Genomic DNA, 16603 nt, shown 5'->3' with positions numbered 1-16603 from the left:
AACTCCTCAAGGCTCTGAGCTCTTGGTCATGAAGTCATCCGATTGTTTGGTCTGCGCAGAATAGCCTCTCCCCACCTCTCCTTGGGCTCTGACCCCCCAGCTCTAACCACGTGAGTTAAACAAGAGCTTCATAAGTTCAAGAAGAAGCACGCAACAATGCTGGCCCCGTAAAATAAATAAATAAATCTTTTTTTTTTTTTTTTTAAAGAGTCCTCTCGGGATGCTGTCTGGTTTCAGCCCCGACTCCTACACTTCCAATCCAGTTTCTTGCCCTGGGAGGCAGCAGTTGATAGCTCAAGTACTTGGGTCCCTGCCACTCCCAAGAGAGACCCCAGTGGAATTCCTGGCTCTTGGCTTTTGCCTGGCCCAGCCCTGGCTGTTGTGGGCACTTGAGGAGTGAACCAGCAGATAGAAGACATCTCTCAGTCACTCTGAATTTCAAATAAAAAATACATATTCTTTTCTAAAAAGACAAATAATTATATGTTGATCATTGTCTTAAAGCCTGCAGGGGGGTGGGTATTTGGTCTGGTGGGCTGGGCTGCCTGAGATCACATTGGAATGCCTGGGTTTGGTACTGGTTCCAGCTTCTGACTCAAGTTTCCTGCTGATGTGTGCTGGGAGGCAGTGGTGATGGCTCTAGTAGTTGGGTCCCTGTCACTCACATGGGAGAACTGAATTTGGTTCCTGGCTCTTAGCTTTGGCCTGACCCAGCCTTGAGCCATTGTGAGCATTTGGGCAAGTGAACTGGCAGATGGGAGATCTCTCTCTCTCTCTCTCTCAAATTAAAAAAAAAAAAAAAATAGTTTAAAGCCTAGGCAAGCAGTATTCCAACCTGACATAGCTGAGTCATCAATTCCATTGTGTTCTGTAAATCTAGTTGCATCTAAATAACATAATACCTGATAAGTGAATTCCAAGATCTCCAGACTGTAACCTCTCTTTTCTAAATCAAGGACAGCGTTATGTGGGATACTCTACCACTGCATAATGAACACAGCCAACGCATGGGCAGTGGTCCTGGGCCACTCCATAATTTTCAGAAAGCAGGGAGCCTGGAGAAGAAAAGGCCCAGCAAGGTAGGGCTGTCTGCCTGAAGACAGAGAAGTAGATGCAGAGATGTCTGTTACTCATTCACCAGCCAGGACACCAGGGAACCAGTTTCCCCAAGTGAAGGGGTAACTATGGCTATACCACATATGCCAGAGACTTAACTGGAAGGGACACAGACATCACCAAGGATGGCCAAGCAGGACCAGCCTGCATCGGGCTCTGCACAGGCCAGGCCTCAAGAAGATCCAGCCATAGGCAGTAAACAAGAATCTGGCAGACAGGGGCCAGAGCCAAAAGAGGCTAGCAGTGAGGCCCAGAGCCAGGCCCAGGGTCTGGGGTGTCAGGCAAGGACTCACGAAAAAGGAAAAGAATTTCTACTCCAGGAAATCGGACAGGCAGGAGTTCCTCCTGGGTGGATGATTATGCTAACTCTCACAGGAAGAAAGGATGGGAGGATCGGCCGGCACCACGGCTCACTGGGCTAATCCTCTGCCTAGCGGTGCCGGCACACCGGGTTCTAGTCCCGGTCGGGGCGCCGGATTCTGTCCCGGTTGCCCCTCTTCCAGGCCAGCTCTCTGCTGTGGCCCAGGAGTGTAGTGGAGGATGGCCCAGGTGCTTGGGCCCTGCACCCCATGGGAGACCAGGAAAAGCACCTGGCTCCTGGCTCCTGCCATCGGATCAGCGCGGTGCGCCGGCCGCAGCGCGCCGGCCGCGGCGGCCATTGGAGGGTGAACCAACGGCAAAAGGAAGACCTGTCTCTCTGTCGCTCTCTGTCACTGTCCACTCTGCCTGTAAAAAAAAAAAAAAAAAAAAAAAAGGATGGGAGGATCAAGGGGTTTCTTTCTTTCTTTTTTTGTTTTTTAAAGATTTCTTTGAAAGGCAGAGTTACACAGAGAGGGAAAGACCGACAGAGACAGAGCTTCCATCTGCTGATTCACTCCTAGATGGGCTGGCTCAGGCCAAGTGAAAGCCAGGAGCCAGGAGCTTCATCTGGGTCTCCCACGTGGGGAAGGGCCCCAAGGACTTGGGCAGTCTTCTGCTGCTTTCCCAAGAGCATTAGCCGGGAGCTGGATCAGAAGTAGAGCGGCTGGTCCTGGTTTCAGTCTGGCCCAGAACTGGCTGTAGTGGGCATGTCGGGGGGTGAACCAGCGATGGAAGGTGTCTCTCTCTCTCTCTCTCTCTCTCTCTCTCTCTCTCTGTAACTCTGCCTTTCAAATATATAAATCTTAAAAAAAAAAAAAAAAAAAGTAGTGGAGCAGCCAGGACTCAAATCAGTATTCATATGGGATCTGGCATCACAGGTGGCAGCTTAACCCACTGGGCCACAGCACAGTCCCAGGATCATGTGGTTCAGCCTCAAAGCCCTTGCCCCTCGCCAGATTCTGTCCCGGTTGCTCCTCTTCCAGGCCAGCTCTCTGGTGTGGCCCAGGAGTGCAGTGGAGGATGGCCCAGGTCCTTCGGCCCTGCACCCCATGGGAGACCAGGAGGAAGCACCTGGCTCTGGCTTCGGATTGGCGCAGCATGCCGGCCGTGGCGGCCATTTGGGGGGTGAACCAACGGAAGGAAGACCTTTCTCTCTCTCTCTCTCTCACTGTCTAACTCTGCCTGTCAAAAAAAAAAAAAAAAAAAAAAGCCCTGGCCCCTTCCCCAAATCCATTCACTCACGTGTAGCACGCAGTTACAAACAGGATGCTTCCTCTGCGCCCAGTCCTGAGATGGGGATTCAGTGCAGAATCAAAATTACAGTTTTCTAAAGGGAGACAGAAGAGGGGGCTCTACAGTGTGACAAGCCCTGCAACAGAGCAAGGGGACAAAACTAACAGACACAAAAGAGGCTCCAGAGAGGGGTGTTTTTGCCAGGTCCCCAGAGCTGACCAGGAGCTCATCAGGAGAAAGCAGACACAGGAGAGAAGCTCTCACACTGCAGGTATTGCAAAGATGTTGTTTAAAGAAAAACAAATTATTCCAAGCCTGAAAAAAAAAAAAAAAGAATCAAGCTTTCAGAGTGAGTTCAAGGAACAGAGTAGGCCAGTGTGGCTGGAGTTTGGGGGGTAATGGAGGCAGGGAACAAGGCTGAAGGTGAAGTTGGCCCAGTTGTGAAAGACCTTGAGCACCATTCCAAGGGGCTTGGGCCTCACCCTGCGGGCAGCAGGGCAGTAACTGAGGAAGGCAGCAGGACCCACATCAGAACAGCACAGGTCCCGCGTTCTGAAGCACGTGGGGTGTACTCCACGGCCACCGGCTTTCTTCTCTTCCTGAGCTCCCAACACATCCCTGTCAACTGCTGCATGTGGCGTTGAGCATGTAGGCAAGTCAGATCATGCTAACCTTCAGGCTAAGTAAAGGTCATCTGCCTTGAAAACTGTCCAGTCACGTTACCGTGGTGAACCTTGTTAGAGCTGGATCAGAGGTCCCGTCTTTGCACAAGAATCTCAGAGGCGAGACAGAGAGTAGCACTAAGCGTGCCAGCACCTGACAGGCCAGGTGAGCAGCTCAGGAAAGAACCCAGAGCCCAGTCTGCATTCTGATTAGTTTCTATAGATACTGGCCCGCCTTTCCTCCTCCCAGCCTCCACCCTCCTCCCTTTCTGGGATATTGCTGGCCAGAGGGCTTTATGAGCATGAAACTCCTCCCAGGACTGTACCAGAACACTGTTCTTAGACCCAATAGACTCCCCTGGTGAAGGCTGGGGCGGGTGGGGGGAAAGTCCCCTAAGGTACCCCATGGAGAGGGCTGCCCCCCCCCCCCAAGAAGGTTGAACACAAGCAAGACTTTGGCTTTGCGAATGCTGGTTGGCTTCCCAGGCACGGGTCCCCATTTCTTTCCTTTTCTTTCTTTTTTTTTTTTTTTTTGACAGGCAGAGTGGACAGTGAGAGAGAGACAGAGAGAAAGGTCTTCCTTTGCCGTTGGTTCACCCTCCAATGGCCGCCACGGCCAGCGCGCTGTGGCAGGTGCACCGCGCTGATCCAATGGCAGGAGCCAGGTACTTCTCCTGGTCTCCCATGGGGTGCAGGGCCCAAGCATTTGGGCCATCCTCCACTGCACTCCCTGGCCACAGCAGAGAGCCGGCCTGGAAGAGGGCAACCAGGACAGAATCCGGCGCCCCGACAGGGACTAGAACCCGGTGTGCCGGCACCGCAAGGTGGAGGATTAGCCTAGTGAGCCGCGGCGCCGGCGGGTCTCCATTTCTTATCTCATTCAACGGTGCAGTGTTGCCAGTTGCGCTGTGCACCCCTTCTCACGCACATAGGCTAATGTCTTCCCTGCCACGCATGGTCCTCGGATGTTCTGGAGAGATGAGAAGGACGCTTACTCCCTAGAATCTGCTCATCTCAGGGAACAGGGGCCCAGGAAGCTGGTGACCTACTTGTTTTGTTCATCTGTTTTTCACGGCCTTTTTTTTTTTTTTCTTTCTTTTTCTTTTTTTGATAGGCAGAGTTAGAGAGAGAGAGGGACAGAGAGAAAGGTCTTCCTTCTGTTGGTTCACATCCCAAATGGCCGCTACAGCCGGCGTGCTGTGCCGATCTGAAGCCAGGAGCCAGGAACTTCTTCCGGGTCTCGGTCTCCCATGTGCCATCTTTGACTGCTTTCCCAGGCCATAGCAGAGAGCTGGATCAGAAGTGGAGCAGCCGGGACTCAAACCGGTGCCCACATGGGATGCCAGCCCTGCAGGCGGCAGCTTCACCTGCTACGCCACAACGCCGGCCCCGTGGACACAGTTTCAAACCCGCTCACCAATGTTCCTAGGAGATGGATCCTGCACCCACCCACCCCCACCACATACTGCAAGGTATAAAGAGGTAAGTGGCCTCTTTCACCAGGAGATGGGAAAAGCCAAGGTCCCCACGCTGTTGAACATCGCAGAGCCCAGGGAGGAAGCAGGCTAGATGGAGAAGCTGAACTGAAGGGGAAATGAGAGAAGGGGGCGCCTACTCCACCCCCTTCCTAGCAGCTGCCTCTGTGGGCTCCATAATCCCCAGGCCCTCTGGCCGCCCACCTCTCCTCCACCCACCATTCATCAGTAGGAGGGCACCGTATCAGCTCAGCCTTTCAGGGCCTGACAAGTCCTTTCTGGGTGCCCCCACATGGAACCACTTAACCCCCAGCACAAAGGGCTGAGCTGAATGGGCTTGGAGCCGGTGGCTCGTGCGCAGGAGGAAGCCTCAATAGGATTTGGGGAGCTGGGTGTATACACCGCCCTGCTCCAGCAGCCCTCAGTGAAGAAGCTGGAGTCAGGGCATGTGCCGAGGGGAGGAGCCCGGCAGCTGCAGCCCGCCCCTGAACAATGATTTATTCATTCTCCTGGTACCCACAGAGAACACCCGCTGCAGAACGCGGCCCCACAAATCGCCCCGGGCCTCAGCTGGGTCCCACTGCAGTCACAGAGGTCCAGAGACTCCTCCCACCCATTAGGGCCACAGGCTTGCCCTTCCTCACCCCTGCAAGGAAGTGGAGTACATAATGGGAGGCCTACAGGGGCCTGTGGGTCAGGCAGGCATCCTGCGTTGAAATGGCTGCACCCAATCTCCATGGCTTTGGTGCAGACTGCTACCACCCCCTAAAACAATGGAGCACACAGGATGGCCTGTCTCAGGGCCGCCCCAAGAGGACAGGGCCAAGAAGGGAGGAAGGAGCTGGGGAGCTTAGCCAAAAATAATGGTGGGAATCCAAGTAGACTAGATGAATTCGTGGCTACTAACGGAAGAGATCATTCTTGCCCCCGCCTCCTCTTTGTACCCACATCTGACTCCAATTCCTAGAAGAATCTTTGGCAAAACTTGGTGTGTAGGGGACTGAACGAGGACAGGTAAGCAGAGAGGCTAAAACCAGTAGATAAAAAACAGGGCCAGTGGGTGGGTGGTTTCAAGAAGCTAAAATGTGACAAGAATAAATTTGCTCGTGCCCTCCTACCTCCATACCTCATGTCACCAGGGCCAGATCTCACACACGCATGAACACACATACACACACAATCATAAATAAAAACTAAAAATCAATAACGTGAGCTGAACAGGGAGAGCCAGATTGAAATGACCATTCTCAGACTGGCTCCTGGGCCTCCTGGCCCCGAACTCGTAATTACCTTGTCACACAGAAAACAAATCTACTGTGGGCAGTAAGTGTGAGAGGTGGGAGATCCCAGGCAAGGAGGTTGCCCAGCTGCAGGGGTTGGGGGAAGACTGATGGGCCTTCAGTGCTGGTGGTGGGGGACTTTGAGACCGACAAAACTAAGGCCTAGACAGAGTCAGAAAGTTTCCTCCCCTTGGACGTGGGGGTGGTCACACCAAGGGAAATGATCCTGCTCCTAATGGCAGTCGGGAATGGGAGGAGGCCCAGGGAGCATTAGGAGGGCACCTTGCTATGATGCTGCTGCCCTCTGGTGGTCACAAAGAGACACCACAAACACAACACAATTGTGAAGGGAGTCTCTGGCTTTTCCTATGCTACAGCCTTAGCCAGTGGGGCTTGCACTCTCACAGGTTCCCAGGTTCAGGAAGTGGACTGAGCCAGTTCAGCATGCAGAGTGTTTATTTTATTTATTTATTTATTGACAGGCAGAGTGGACAGAGAGAGAGACAGAGACAGAGAGAAAGGTCTTCCTTTGCCGTTGGTTCACCCTCCAATGGCCGCCGCACCGTGCTGATCCAAAGGCAGGAGCCATGTGCTTCTCCTGGTCTCCCATGCGGGTGCAGGGCCCAAGCACTTGGGCCATCCGCCACTGCCTTTCCGGGCCACAGCAGAGAGCTGGACTGGAAGAGGAGCAACTGGAACAGAATCTGGCGCCCCGACCGGGACTAGAACCCGGTGTGCCGGCGCCGCAAGGCAGAGGATTAGCCTATTGAGCTGCGGCGCCGGCCTATGCAGAGTGTTTATTAAGCAGTGCCTGCCCTTGAAGGGCAGTGTTTAGCCTAGCATTTAAGACACCTGTTGGCCCATACCAGAGTGCCTGGTTTGGTACCCAGCTCCAGTTCCTGACTCTAGCTTCTTACCAATGCAAACCCCAGAAAGCTGGGCTGTGAGCCTCAACCAGCCCCACAGAAAACTCTGAAGTCAGAATGGCCTGGAATGAGCTGAGACGGCCAGGTCTTTATATGCCTGTTGTCACTGGATGTGGGCTGGGCTAGGAAGATGCCTGCTGTCACTGGATGTGGGCCGGGCTAGGAAGAGGGATGGCCTTGGGCAAGGTGCCCTCGGCAGCTGGGTCAACAAGGTCTTCCTCCAGGGCTCCACCCCACATGCCACAGAAAATGTACAGCAGGTTTAGATGACGCCTCAGGCTCCAGGCTCAGTGGACGGTCCACAGGACTGTTATTTGGGCTGTTACACACTCTGATCTTGGGAATGGTCAGGGGAGTCTTAGTGCTCAGATTTATTTATTTATTTATTTGAAAGGCAGAGTTACAGAGAGGCAGAGACAGAGAGAGAGGTCTTCCATCTGCTGGTTCACTCCCTAGATGGCTGCAATGGCCGGAGCTGCGCTGATGCGAAGCCAGGAGCCTCTTCCGGGTCTCCCACATGGGTGCAGGGGCCTAAGGACTTGGGCCATCTTTCACTGCTTTCCCAGGCCATTGCAGAGAGCTGGATTGGAAGAGGAGCAGCTGGGACTTGAACCGGCGCTCATATAGGATGTCAGCATTGCAGACCATGGCTTTAACACACTGCGCCACAGCACCAGCCCCCTAGTGCTCAGATTTGTGGAGTCTTTCATTCAACAAGCATTCACTGAGGTTTACCATGTGCTAGGCCTTGAGGCAGACACTTTGCAAATGTTTTCTTATTTAATCCTCACCACTGTGGAGCTGGGATTAACTCATGTTATTCAGATGAGATCAAATTATTAAGTGGCTTTCACAGTCCAGTGGTGCTTTAAAAATGACACTCAAAATGGGACAGTGCTGTTACAGCAGCCAAAGATTCTCCAGGCCAGAAAAGGTCTTGGCTGTGTGTGTGTGTGCGCACGTGCATATGTGAGAAAATGGGACGGCCTGCTGTTCTCAGCGAGAACATTTCCTCTGTCACAACCAAGAGTTGTGCCTCTCTTGTCTCCTGCTGCAACCCCTTCCTAATAATGCTGCTGCCTGGAGGGAACAGACACACAGGCTTAAAAGATTCCTGGTGGGAGGGGTCTGCATTTGGCGCAGCAGGTAAAACCGCAGCCCGTGATGCTACCATCCCATATGAGTGCTAGTTTGAGTCCCAGCTGCTCTACTTCAGAGCCAGTTCCCTGCTAATATGTCTGAGAAAGCAGCAGCAGATGACCCAAGTGCTTAGATCTCTGCCACCCACCTGGGAGACTAGGACGGCTTCAGTCTGACCCAGCCATGCCTGCTGCAGCCATCTGGGGAGTGAACCAGCAGAAAGAAGATCTCTCTCCCTCTGTAACTCTGCCTTTCAAATAAATAAAATACAATCTTAAAAATAAAATGAAATAAAAATTGTTGCTTATAGCTACGAGCAAGCCCCTGTTACCCAGAAGGGAGCTGGATTTGAGTGGAAAGATAACCCTCAACCGCCCCCCACCCCGGTTCTTTAGCCATCCAGTCGTCACAAAGTTATGAGAGGTTAAATTCTTCCCTAAGTGTTCTTATCTGCTGCAACAATTTCGGTACAATAATATTAAAGGGACAAGAGGAAGAAGTTTCTGTTGCAGGGGCCAGCATTGTGGCGTAGTGAGTAAAGCTGCCACCTGCGACACTAGCATCCTATAATGGGTGCTGGCATCCCAGGTGCTCCACTTGTGATCCAGCTCCCTGCTAATGTGCCTGGGAAAGCAGTGGAAGATGGCCCAAGTCCTTGGGCCCCTGCACCCTCATGGGAGACCCGGCAGAAGATCCTGGCTCCTGGTTTCAGACCAGACCAGCTCCGGCTATTGTGCCCATTTGGGGAGTGAATCAGCAGATGGAAGATCTCTCTCTTTGTTAACTCTGCCTTTCAAATAAATAAATAAATCTTTAAAAAAAAAAGCTTCTGTTACAGAAAATCTGTGTACCCAGCACCTCTCACTCACCTACTCACTCTACTGAAGTGGGTAAGAGCTAGAGAAAGCTGTCAGCCACTGTCTTACTTTAGCCGAGATGTTCTCATTGTTGGTCAATTAAAACTTGCAGCACACTCAGCCAGCAGCATTAAATTTAGATTTCTCATTTACAGTCCAATCATAAAGAACTTAAAGGAAAAAGAGGGAAGTGGGATGTCTGGAGGTCATGGAACAGTTTCTGTGTCTGACTGTAGACATTCACTCAACACTCCTAGCTCCCCTACTCTCTCTCTCACACACACACACACACACCCCTCCTGGGCCCCCAGAACCTAATTTTTCACATTTGGAAAACCCAGATGATTTTTGCCTGGGTCCATCTGGTTTTCCAAATAACCTGTCTTTTTGATAAATAACGTAAGTTAAATTAGACAAGACAAACGGAGGGGTAGTCAGTCAGTTTCTTCCCTTGCCTTGGCCTCTGAGAGAGACAAGGGCTGGAAAACCCAAACCACAGCTCCCTCCCAACCCTGCCCCAGCACTCTCCACCTTGCACCAGGCCCAGTGATTCTCCAGCCCGGAGCTGGGAGCTACCTCTGGCCCACTGACCATTAAGAAAACCACAGATTGTGGTTGCCTGGAGAACCCAGGTCTCCAGCCCCACAGCTCCCTCCAATCACCCGTAGGCTGTAGTTACTCCAACCCCTTTTCCCATTATGGATCCCACCACAGGGAAGAACCAAATCAATAAGCTGAAAATGAAAAATCTTTAAGGTGAGAGAAGAGAGGACAAAAAGAGATGGGAAGGACATGGGTAGCACAGGTGACGACGATGCAGCTACACAGGGACCGAGGGATGGGGCGCCTTGGTCTCTATAGGCGAATCCTGAGGTTGATACCAGCCATACACAAAGCAGTGCCTACCTCTCCGGTTCACAACAGCCCAGGCATACAAGCAGGCCTCCATTCCTATTGTTGTCACAGGCTCCAGCACACAGCTGCGACAGTTGGCTGCTGGGAGAGGACTGTGGGCTGGTGGACTGGAGCCGTGTGGAGACTCGGCCTCTGCTTCCCACTCAGCCAGAGCACAAGGAGGCATCAGCTCCACCCGTCCTTAGCAGTGGGTTCGCCTGTTAGTGCAACCTCTTAAAGAGGCACATCATCTCTCCTTCATTTCTACCTTTGATCCTAACCATAATCCTGTAAGCCAAACCACATCATTTCACGTGAGCCTCATCTTCCAGCAAGGAGAAAGTTCAGTGAGAATGACTCATCCAAGGTCATGCCCCTTGTAAGTTGCAGAGAGAGCAAGGACTCAAAGCAGCCACCTGTTCTATCACAACAGAAAGCTCTGTTAGAAATTCTGCTCTAAGCTTTTCACCATTAGATTTTATTTAAGGTTTATTTATTTAGTTGAAAGGCAGAGCTACAGAGAGGCAGAGAGAGAGAGAGAGAGAGAGAGAGAGAGAGAGAGAGAGAGAGAGAATCTTCTATCCGCTGATTCATTCCCCAGATGGCTGGAACTGAGCTGATCCAGAGCCAGGAGCCAGGAGCCTCCCCCAGGTCTCCCACATGGGTGCAGGGGCCCAAGGACTTGGGCCATCTTCTACTGCTTTCCCAGGCCACAGCAGAGAGCTGGATTGGAAGTGGAGCAGCTGGGACTCAAACCAGCATCCATATGGGATGCCAACACTGCAGGCAGCAGCTTTACCTGCTACGCCACAGCACCAGCCCCCACCATTAGCTCTTCCAGGTTTCCCATCACTCATGGCTCAGAAATACTGACTACTTCTATGTGCCAGCTATGTCCAAAGCATTTTTTAAAAATATTTATTTATTTATTTGAAAGGCAGATATAGAGAGAAAGAAAAGAGAATGAGATCTTCCATCCACTAGTTCACTCCTCAAATTGCAACAACAGTCAGGACTGGGCTGGGCCAGGCTAAAGTCAGGAGCCAGCAGCATCTTTGGGGTCTCCCACACGATACAGGGGCCCAAGCACTTAAGCCACCTTCCACTGCATTCCCAGGTACATTAGCAGGGAGCTGGATGGGAAGTGGAGCAGCCAGGACTCAAACTGGCACCCACATGGGAAGAGGCTTAACTTTCTATGCCAGTGCCAGCCCTCAAAGCATATATTTGAAAAACAAAATAGATATGGTCTGTTTTCAGAGCTTATGGTCTAATGGGGAAGGCAGACATTAACATTCAGGTGGCAAACTGATAAAAGACCTAAGAGTTAACAGAGGTTGACTAATTAAGAAATGGTGGTAACAGTCAAAGAAAGCATCTCTGAGGAAGTTAGTTTTAAGATATCTCAAAAATTAAATAATAGACAAAGAGGGAGGTTGGTGAGAGGATTCCAGGAAAATAGGATACTTTTCTTAAAAAAAGATTTATTTATTTTAAAGTCAGCATTACACAGAGAGAGGAGAGGTCTTCCATCCGAATGTTCACTCCCCAGATAGCCAAAATGGCCAGAGCTGCGCCGATCTGGAGCCAGGAGCTTCCTCTCGGTCTCCTATGTGGGCGCAGGAGCCCAAGGACTTGGGCCATCTTCTACTACTTTCCCAGGCTATAGCAGAGAGCTGGATTGGAAGAGGAGCAGCCAGGACTAGAACTGGCGCGTGCTTCAGGCCAGGTGTTAACCCGCTGCGCCATGGCCCCTGGAAGGATACTTTAAGAGGCCCTGAGTTGGGACCCAACCTGTGATACAGCAGGTTAAGCTGCCACCTGCAGTGCCAACACTGCATATGGGTGTTGGTTCGTTGTCCTGGCTGCTCCTCTTCTGATCCAGTTCCCTGCTAATGTGCTTGGACCCATGTGGTACAGATGAAGCTCCTGGCTTCAGAGCTCCAGCTGTTGTGGTCATTTGGTGAATGAACCAGTGGATGGAAGATCTTTGTCTCTCCTCCCCTCTCTGTAACTCTGCCTTTCAAACAAATAAATAAAAAGAAAAAAGAGGTTCTGAGGCCAAGTGTAATGAAATAGGAAAACAGATAGCAGGCTGGAGGCAGAGCTGTCAGCACCGCCTTGTAGGTCACAAGGAGTTTGATTTTATTCTGAGTACTATGGAAGATACTGCAAGGGAGTGGCATCCTCCCAATTATGTTAAACAAAGGTCTCCCTCTGGCTGCTGTGGAAGCAAAAACAAGAGCAGGGAGATCAAGTGGCTACTGCAGTACCCACGAAAGAAACTAGGGAATCTCGGAGCAGGACACTGGCTAAGGAGCTGAGAGACAGGTGTTTCAAGATACAATTTAGAACCACAAGTAACAGGACTTGGAGACTGTGATTATGGGAGTAGGCAAGGAGGTATCACGGACGCTTGGGTTTCCAGCGTGAGGGCCAGGGTGTGCGATGGCACCTTTCACTGAAATGGAAAACACAGGAGGAGGAAGAGCAGGTTTCTCAGGAAGGCATGAAGTTTGAGATATTTGTGAAACAAAGGGCCTTTAAGGAGTGGACAACGCCATACGATGGAACTCTGAAACCAGCAATTTCTTACACCTGTATATAACATTTGACATAACACATTACGACTCAGAAACAGGCACGAATCATTATTGTTATTCTGCAGATATAAACACCCTAAAGGGAATGGCATTATTTATTCAACCTTTACTGGGCACCATTACATTCCAGGCTGGATTGATCCAAGGAGGATCCACAAATGCTCTCCCATATCCTTAGTGCACAAGTCCCCGGACAAGAAGCCCTAAGAGTTCTTAGACATCCTTTAGGAACTCAAACCAAAAACAGCCTCTAAAAGTCTTCCAGCCTGATGGTTAGGAATTCTCAAAGTGCAGAGAAGTCTATAAAGCCGCAGTTGAGCTGAGGGACCCTTGTCTCCAAAACTGTGGTAAACGTGGCCTGACGGTTTGTAGAGCAGATCCTGATGTGGCCTATGCAGCTGCAGAGTAGGTAAGGGGCTTGTTTACATGAGGGCAACACCATGTGTCCCTACCTCAGTGTGTGGATTAAGGAGGAAGCAAAAGAAGCGAGAGTGTGCACTCCAGTCCCCAGGCCCACCAAGTATGTAATTTTCAAGCTAGTGGAGCTAAGTCCTACCAGGAGCCACAGCACCAGGCCCTGGGGTTCCCACTGTGTCGGCGGCTGCTGCTGGTGCTGCTGACTCGGTGCTTCTGAGTAAAGGACATGTGGGTCTGTTCAGAACTCTCCATTTCGGTCCAGTTACCAAGGTCAAAGTTTAGTTTGCCCAATGGCAGCTTTCATGGCAGTTTGAGAAGCAGTCCCGAGTTGAAGACTTAACTTTTCTTTCTCTAAAGAGTGCTTATTTCCTGGAGACTCCCACGGCAACCATGTGCTTCTCAGACTTCTCAGCACTGATCCTGGGCGGTCAATTCCAATCCTCTTCTTCACCTCTCCCCAAAAAGGCACGTGGAGAAGCAAAAAGGGAGACATTTCTAACCCTCTATGTAAACCCTGCTCCTCACCTACCGGAAACCAAATCAGCCAGTAAGTTAATCCCATCAATTTGCTGGGGCTGAGAGGCCACTCAGAGGACAACTGCAGTACAATCTCTCGCTCCAGGCCCAGACGGCTTCCCCGAGAGGAACACTTGCTGCCCTGAGATTCAGCACTCAACCTGGACAGCAAACGCTGCCTTCAAGCCATGGATATTTATTGAAAAAACTACATACTTATTAAAACATCTTTATACACATAATCCCCGTTACAAGATTACAAATATACAACCATGAGTTCTGTCAAAGTCCGCATCTTGCGTATCAGAAAAAAAATCGCAGAAAATCTACACCCTCATTTCCGTGGAATTCCTCATCCCCCAATGTCTTGACATCAAAAATCCAGCATCCACATGGAAAGTTTTCTGATGCTCAGTTCTGGGAAAGAAGAATTTGCCTAAAGTTCTGAGAGCTCCTTGGTAGTCAGGGAAAATGGGGAGCAATGGTAATGATCTTCAACAGTATTTTTATTAAACTCCATGGTGGTCTTCTCTCAAAATCAGTAATGAAATATTGACATGTCGTCTGATTGGTCAGGGCAACATGCTCAATCTAAGAGAACACAATAAATAATGGCTGTATTTCTTCTTATGAGCTGGAGGAGGGAAGGCTTTGAGCAAGTGTTTCAAAATTTAGTCCCAGGAAAGGTCTCTGCCCAACGGACCATCCCATGTGGACAGACACAAGGTGTGATCCTTTATGTTCATCCCCACACTCCAGAAAATTTGGGCCAAGGTCTTTCTGACTTGGTTCCCAGTTAAAGTCCTTGTTAAAAAGGTAGCAAGAGTTAACTACAAAGTTGCAGCTGCCTTGGGAAGAAGCATACAGGCAAATGGAAGGGGCCAGACTACTTAATAGCCCACCTGCTGGTTCCTAGTCTTTCATCTGAGAAGTTCCTCTGTCAAGAGTCCTGGTTCCGTGGTAGGGGTCTTATGGGTTTGGAGTCATTCTGGTTCTGACTTTCACTGCTTTCTATAACGCCACAGTTTTCCTTCTTCCTCCTCCTCCAAACAGCTCCATCACAAAGAGGTATTATTACCCCCGGGAGTTGTTAGGATAAAATGTCAAATGTTTAATGGAGGAAGAGAGACTTCACTTCACTCAAGTAATCCATCCATTGTGGAATTGAAATTGGTAGCCAATCCAGGAGCTACTGTTGGGAAAGGATCAGAGCTGTGCAGTAGAAAGAACTGGGATCTCTGTCGATAATCTCAACACACTGGGTGGGAAGGAAGGCGAGATCAGCAGTGAGAGCACAGATTCCAACCTTCAGTTCCAGAACCTTCTCAAAGCAGTCTCAACAAGGAAGCTGGCGCCCCCGACGCTGTTAGCTTTCCAAGTATTTGAAGATGCTCCGCTTTGGTCCTGAAGTGCTGTCATCTGTTTTGAGGCGTTTAGGTGAAGGCGATGTCATCAAAGCTGGACCCCTTTTCCTCACCTAGAGAGCAGACGGGGAGTCAGGGTCAGCTCAGGACCCTCATAGGAGTACTTACCTTCAACTGGTTCTTACGCAACTCACTTAAGTCATGGATGATAACAGGAAGACTACATGCAAACTTTTCAGGCAAGTTTCAAAGCTGATTACCTACAAGGTAATTATTCCCTTGCACCTCATGAGAGAGTGCAGGATTAGCACTGTAGCATAAACTGTTAAGCCAGAATCTTTGTTTTTTCAATCACATAAATAAATCAACGAATTTCACTTTGGGAAATCACCATAACAATTCTTAAACTGCCCACCTGAGGTTTAGAGGACTCCTTTGCCTCAGCTTTGACGGGAGAAAGTGTATGAAAAACAAAGTTTCTTGAATTTCGCGGGGCACTGGGGTTGAGGTCGGAGAGGGCAGCCAGTTTCTGAAGCACAGCTTTGGGCTGGTTTAGCAGGGACCCTGTCTTCCGCTGAGGAAAGAAGAGTCATCTGGTATCAAACACCAAGCGCTAAGGAAAGAATGAAGTCAGTCCCTCCTGCCTCCCCACAGGTATGGGGGCACGTGTTCTCACCTACTCAAGTCAGACACAGCTCCTTTGCCATCTCCTTCCATCTCCTTCAGCCTCCTCCCTCCTCTAATAACAGACTGGTTCTTTACCTTGATCTGGGCCCTTACAGCCTGTAGACCATGACAGCAGCCTAACAAGGTCCCCAACCAACCTGGTGAGCGCTTCCTGCTGTGATGGCTTCAAAAGGGTTTCTGAGAAGAGACTTTGATTCCTGAATAACCACAGGACGATTGGCTGGAAAGGAAAAAACAGACCTGTTCTGTGCAAAGCTGGGTAGAATTGCTTTTAAATCTAACGAAGCTAAGAAATCTTACAGTTAAACCAGTAAGCTAAAGCCATAGGGATTGAGTGTTTTATAATGGTGACTCTGAAGCTATAATAAATGGCTTCAAGCAGACAGACAACTTGGAGCCAGCGCTGTGGTGTGCTAGGTTAATCCTCCGCCTGTGGCACTGGCATCCCATATAGCGCCAGTTCTAGTCCTAGCTGCTCCTCTTCCAATCCAGCTCACTGCTGTGGCCTGGGAAAGCCGTAGAAGATGGCCCAAGTGCTTGGGCCCCTGCACCTGCATGGGAGACTTGGGGGAAGCACCTGGCTCCTGGCTTCAGATGGGCACAGCTCCAGCTGTTGAGGCCATTTGGAGAGTGAACCAATGGAAGGAAGACCTTTCTCTCTGTCTCCTCCTCTCACTGTCTGTAACTCTACCTCTCAAATAAATAAAAAACAAATCTCTAAAAAAAAAGAAAGAAAAGAAAAAAATGAAGACCGACAACTAAGAGCTGGTGTTGTGGTGCAGCAGGTTAAGCTGTTGCCTGCAAAACCAGTATCCAAAATGGGTGTGCTTGAGTTCTGGTTGCTCTAGTTCTGATTCAGCTTCCTGCTAATATACCTGGGAAAGCAGAGGAAGACGGCCCAAGCCCTTGGGTCCCTGCACCCACATGGGAGACCTGAAGGCATTCTGGGCTCCTGGCTTTGGCCTGGCCTAACCCTGGCCATTGCAGCCATTTGAGGAGTGAACCAGCAGATGGATGATCTCTCTCTGCCTTTCAGATAAATAAATCTTTAAAAAGAATACAACTAAAGTTGA

At 50.3% G+C, this 16603-nt stretch overlaps 1 protein-coding gene across 1 annotated transcript in view; it reads right to left on the bottom strand.

Moving 5' to 3' along the window:
- Positions 1-12623: 12623 nt before the first annotated feature.
- The window catches only part of CLSPN (claspin), a 37422-nt gene continuing 33442 nt past the window's right edge, over positions 12624-16603 (bottom strand). Inside the window, exons 23-25 of the mRNA XM_002720690.5 lie at positions 15668-15750; positions 15259-15417; positions 12624-14956 (exon numbers count right to left, since the gene is read on the bottom strand). Coding sequence (XP_002720736.3) covers positions 14846-14956; positions 15259-15417; positions 15668-15750 — 353 coding nt within the window. The 3' untranslated portion in view covers positions 12624-14845. The remainder of the gene's footprint in view (positions 14957-15258; positions 15418-15667; positions 15751-16603) is intronic.

This window comes from Oryctolagus cuniculus, chromosome 7, assembly GCF_964237555.1.
Source record: "Oryctolagus cuniculus chromosome 7, mOryCun1.1, whole genome shotgun sequence".
NCBI classification, from domain to species: Eukaryota; Metazoa; Chordata; class Mammalia; order Lagomorpha; family Leporidae; genus Oryctolagus; species Oryctolagus cuniculus.
The sequence above is the reverse complement of the archived record's forward strand: the minus strand, read 5'-3'. Positions and strand labels throughout refer to the sequence as shown.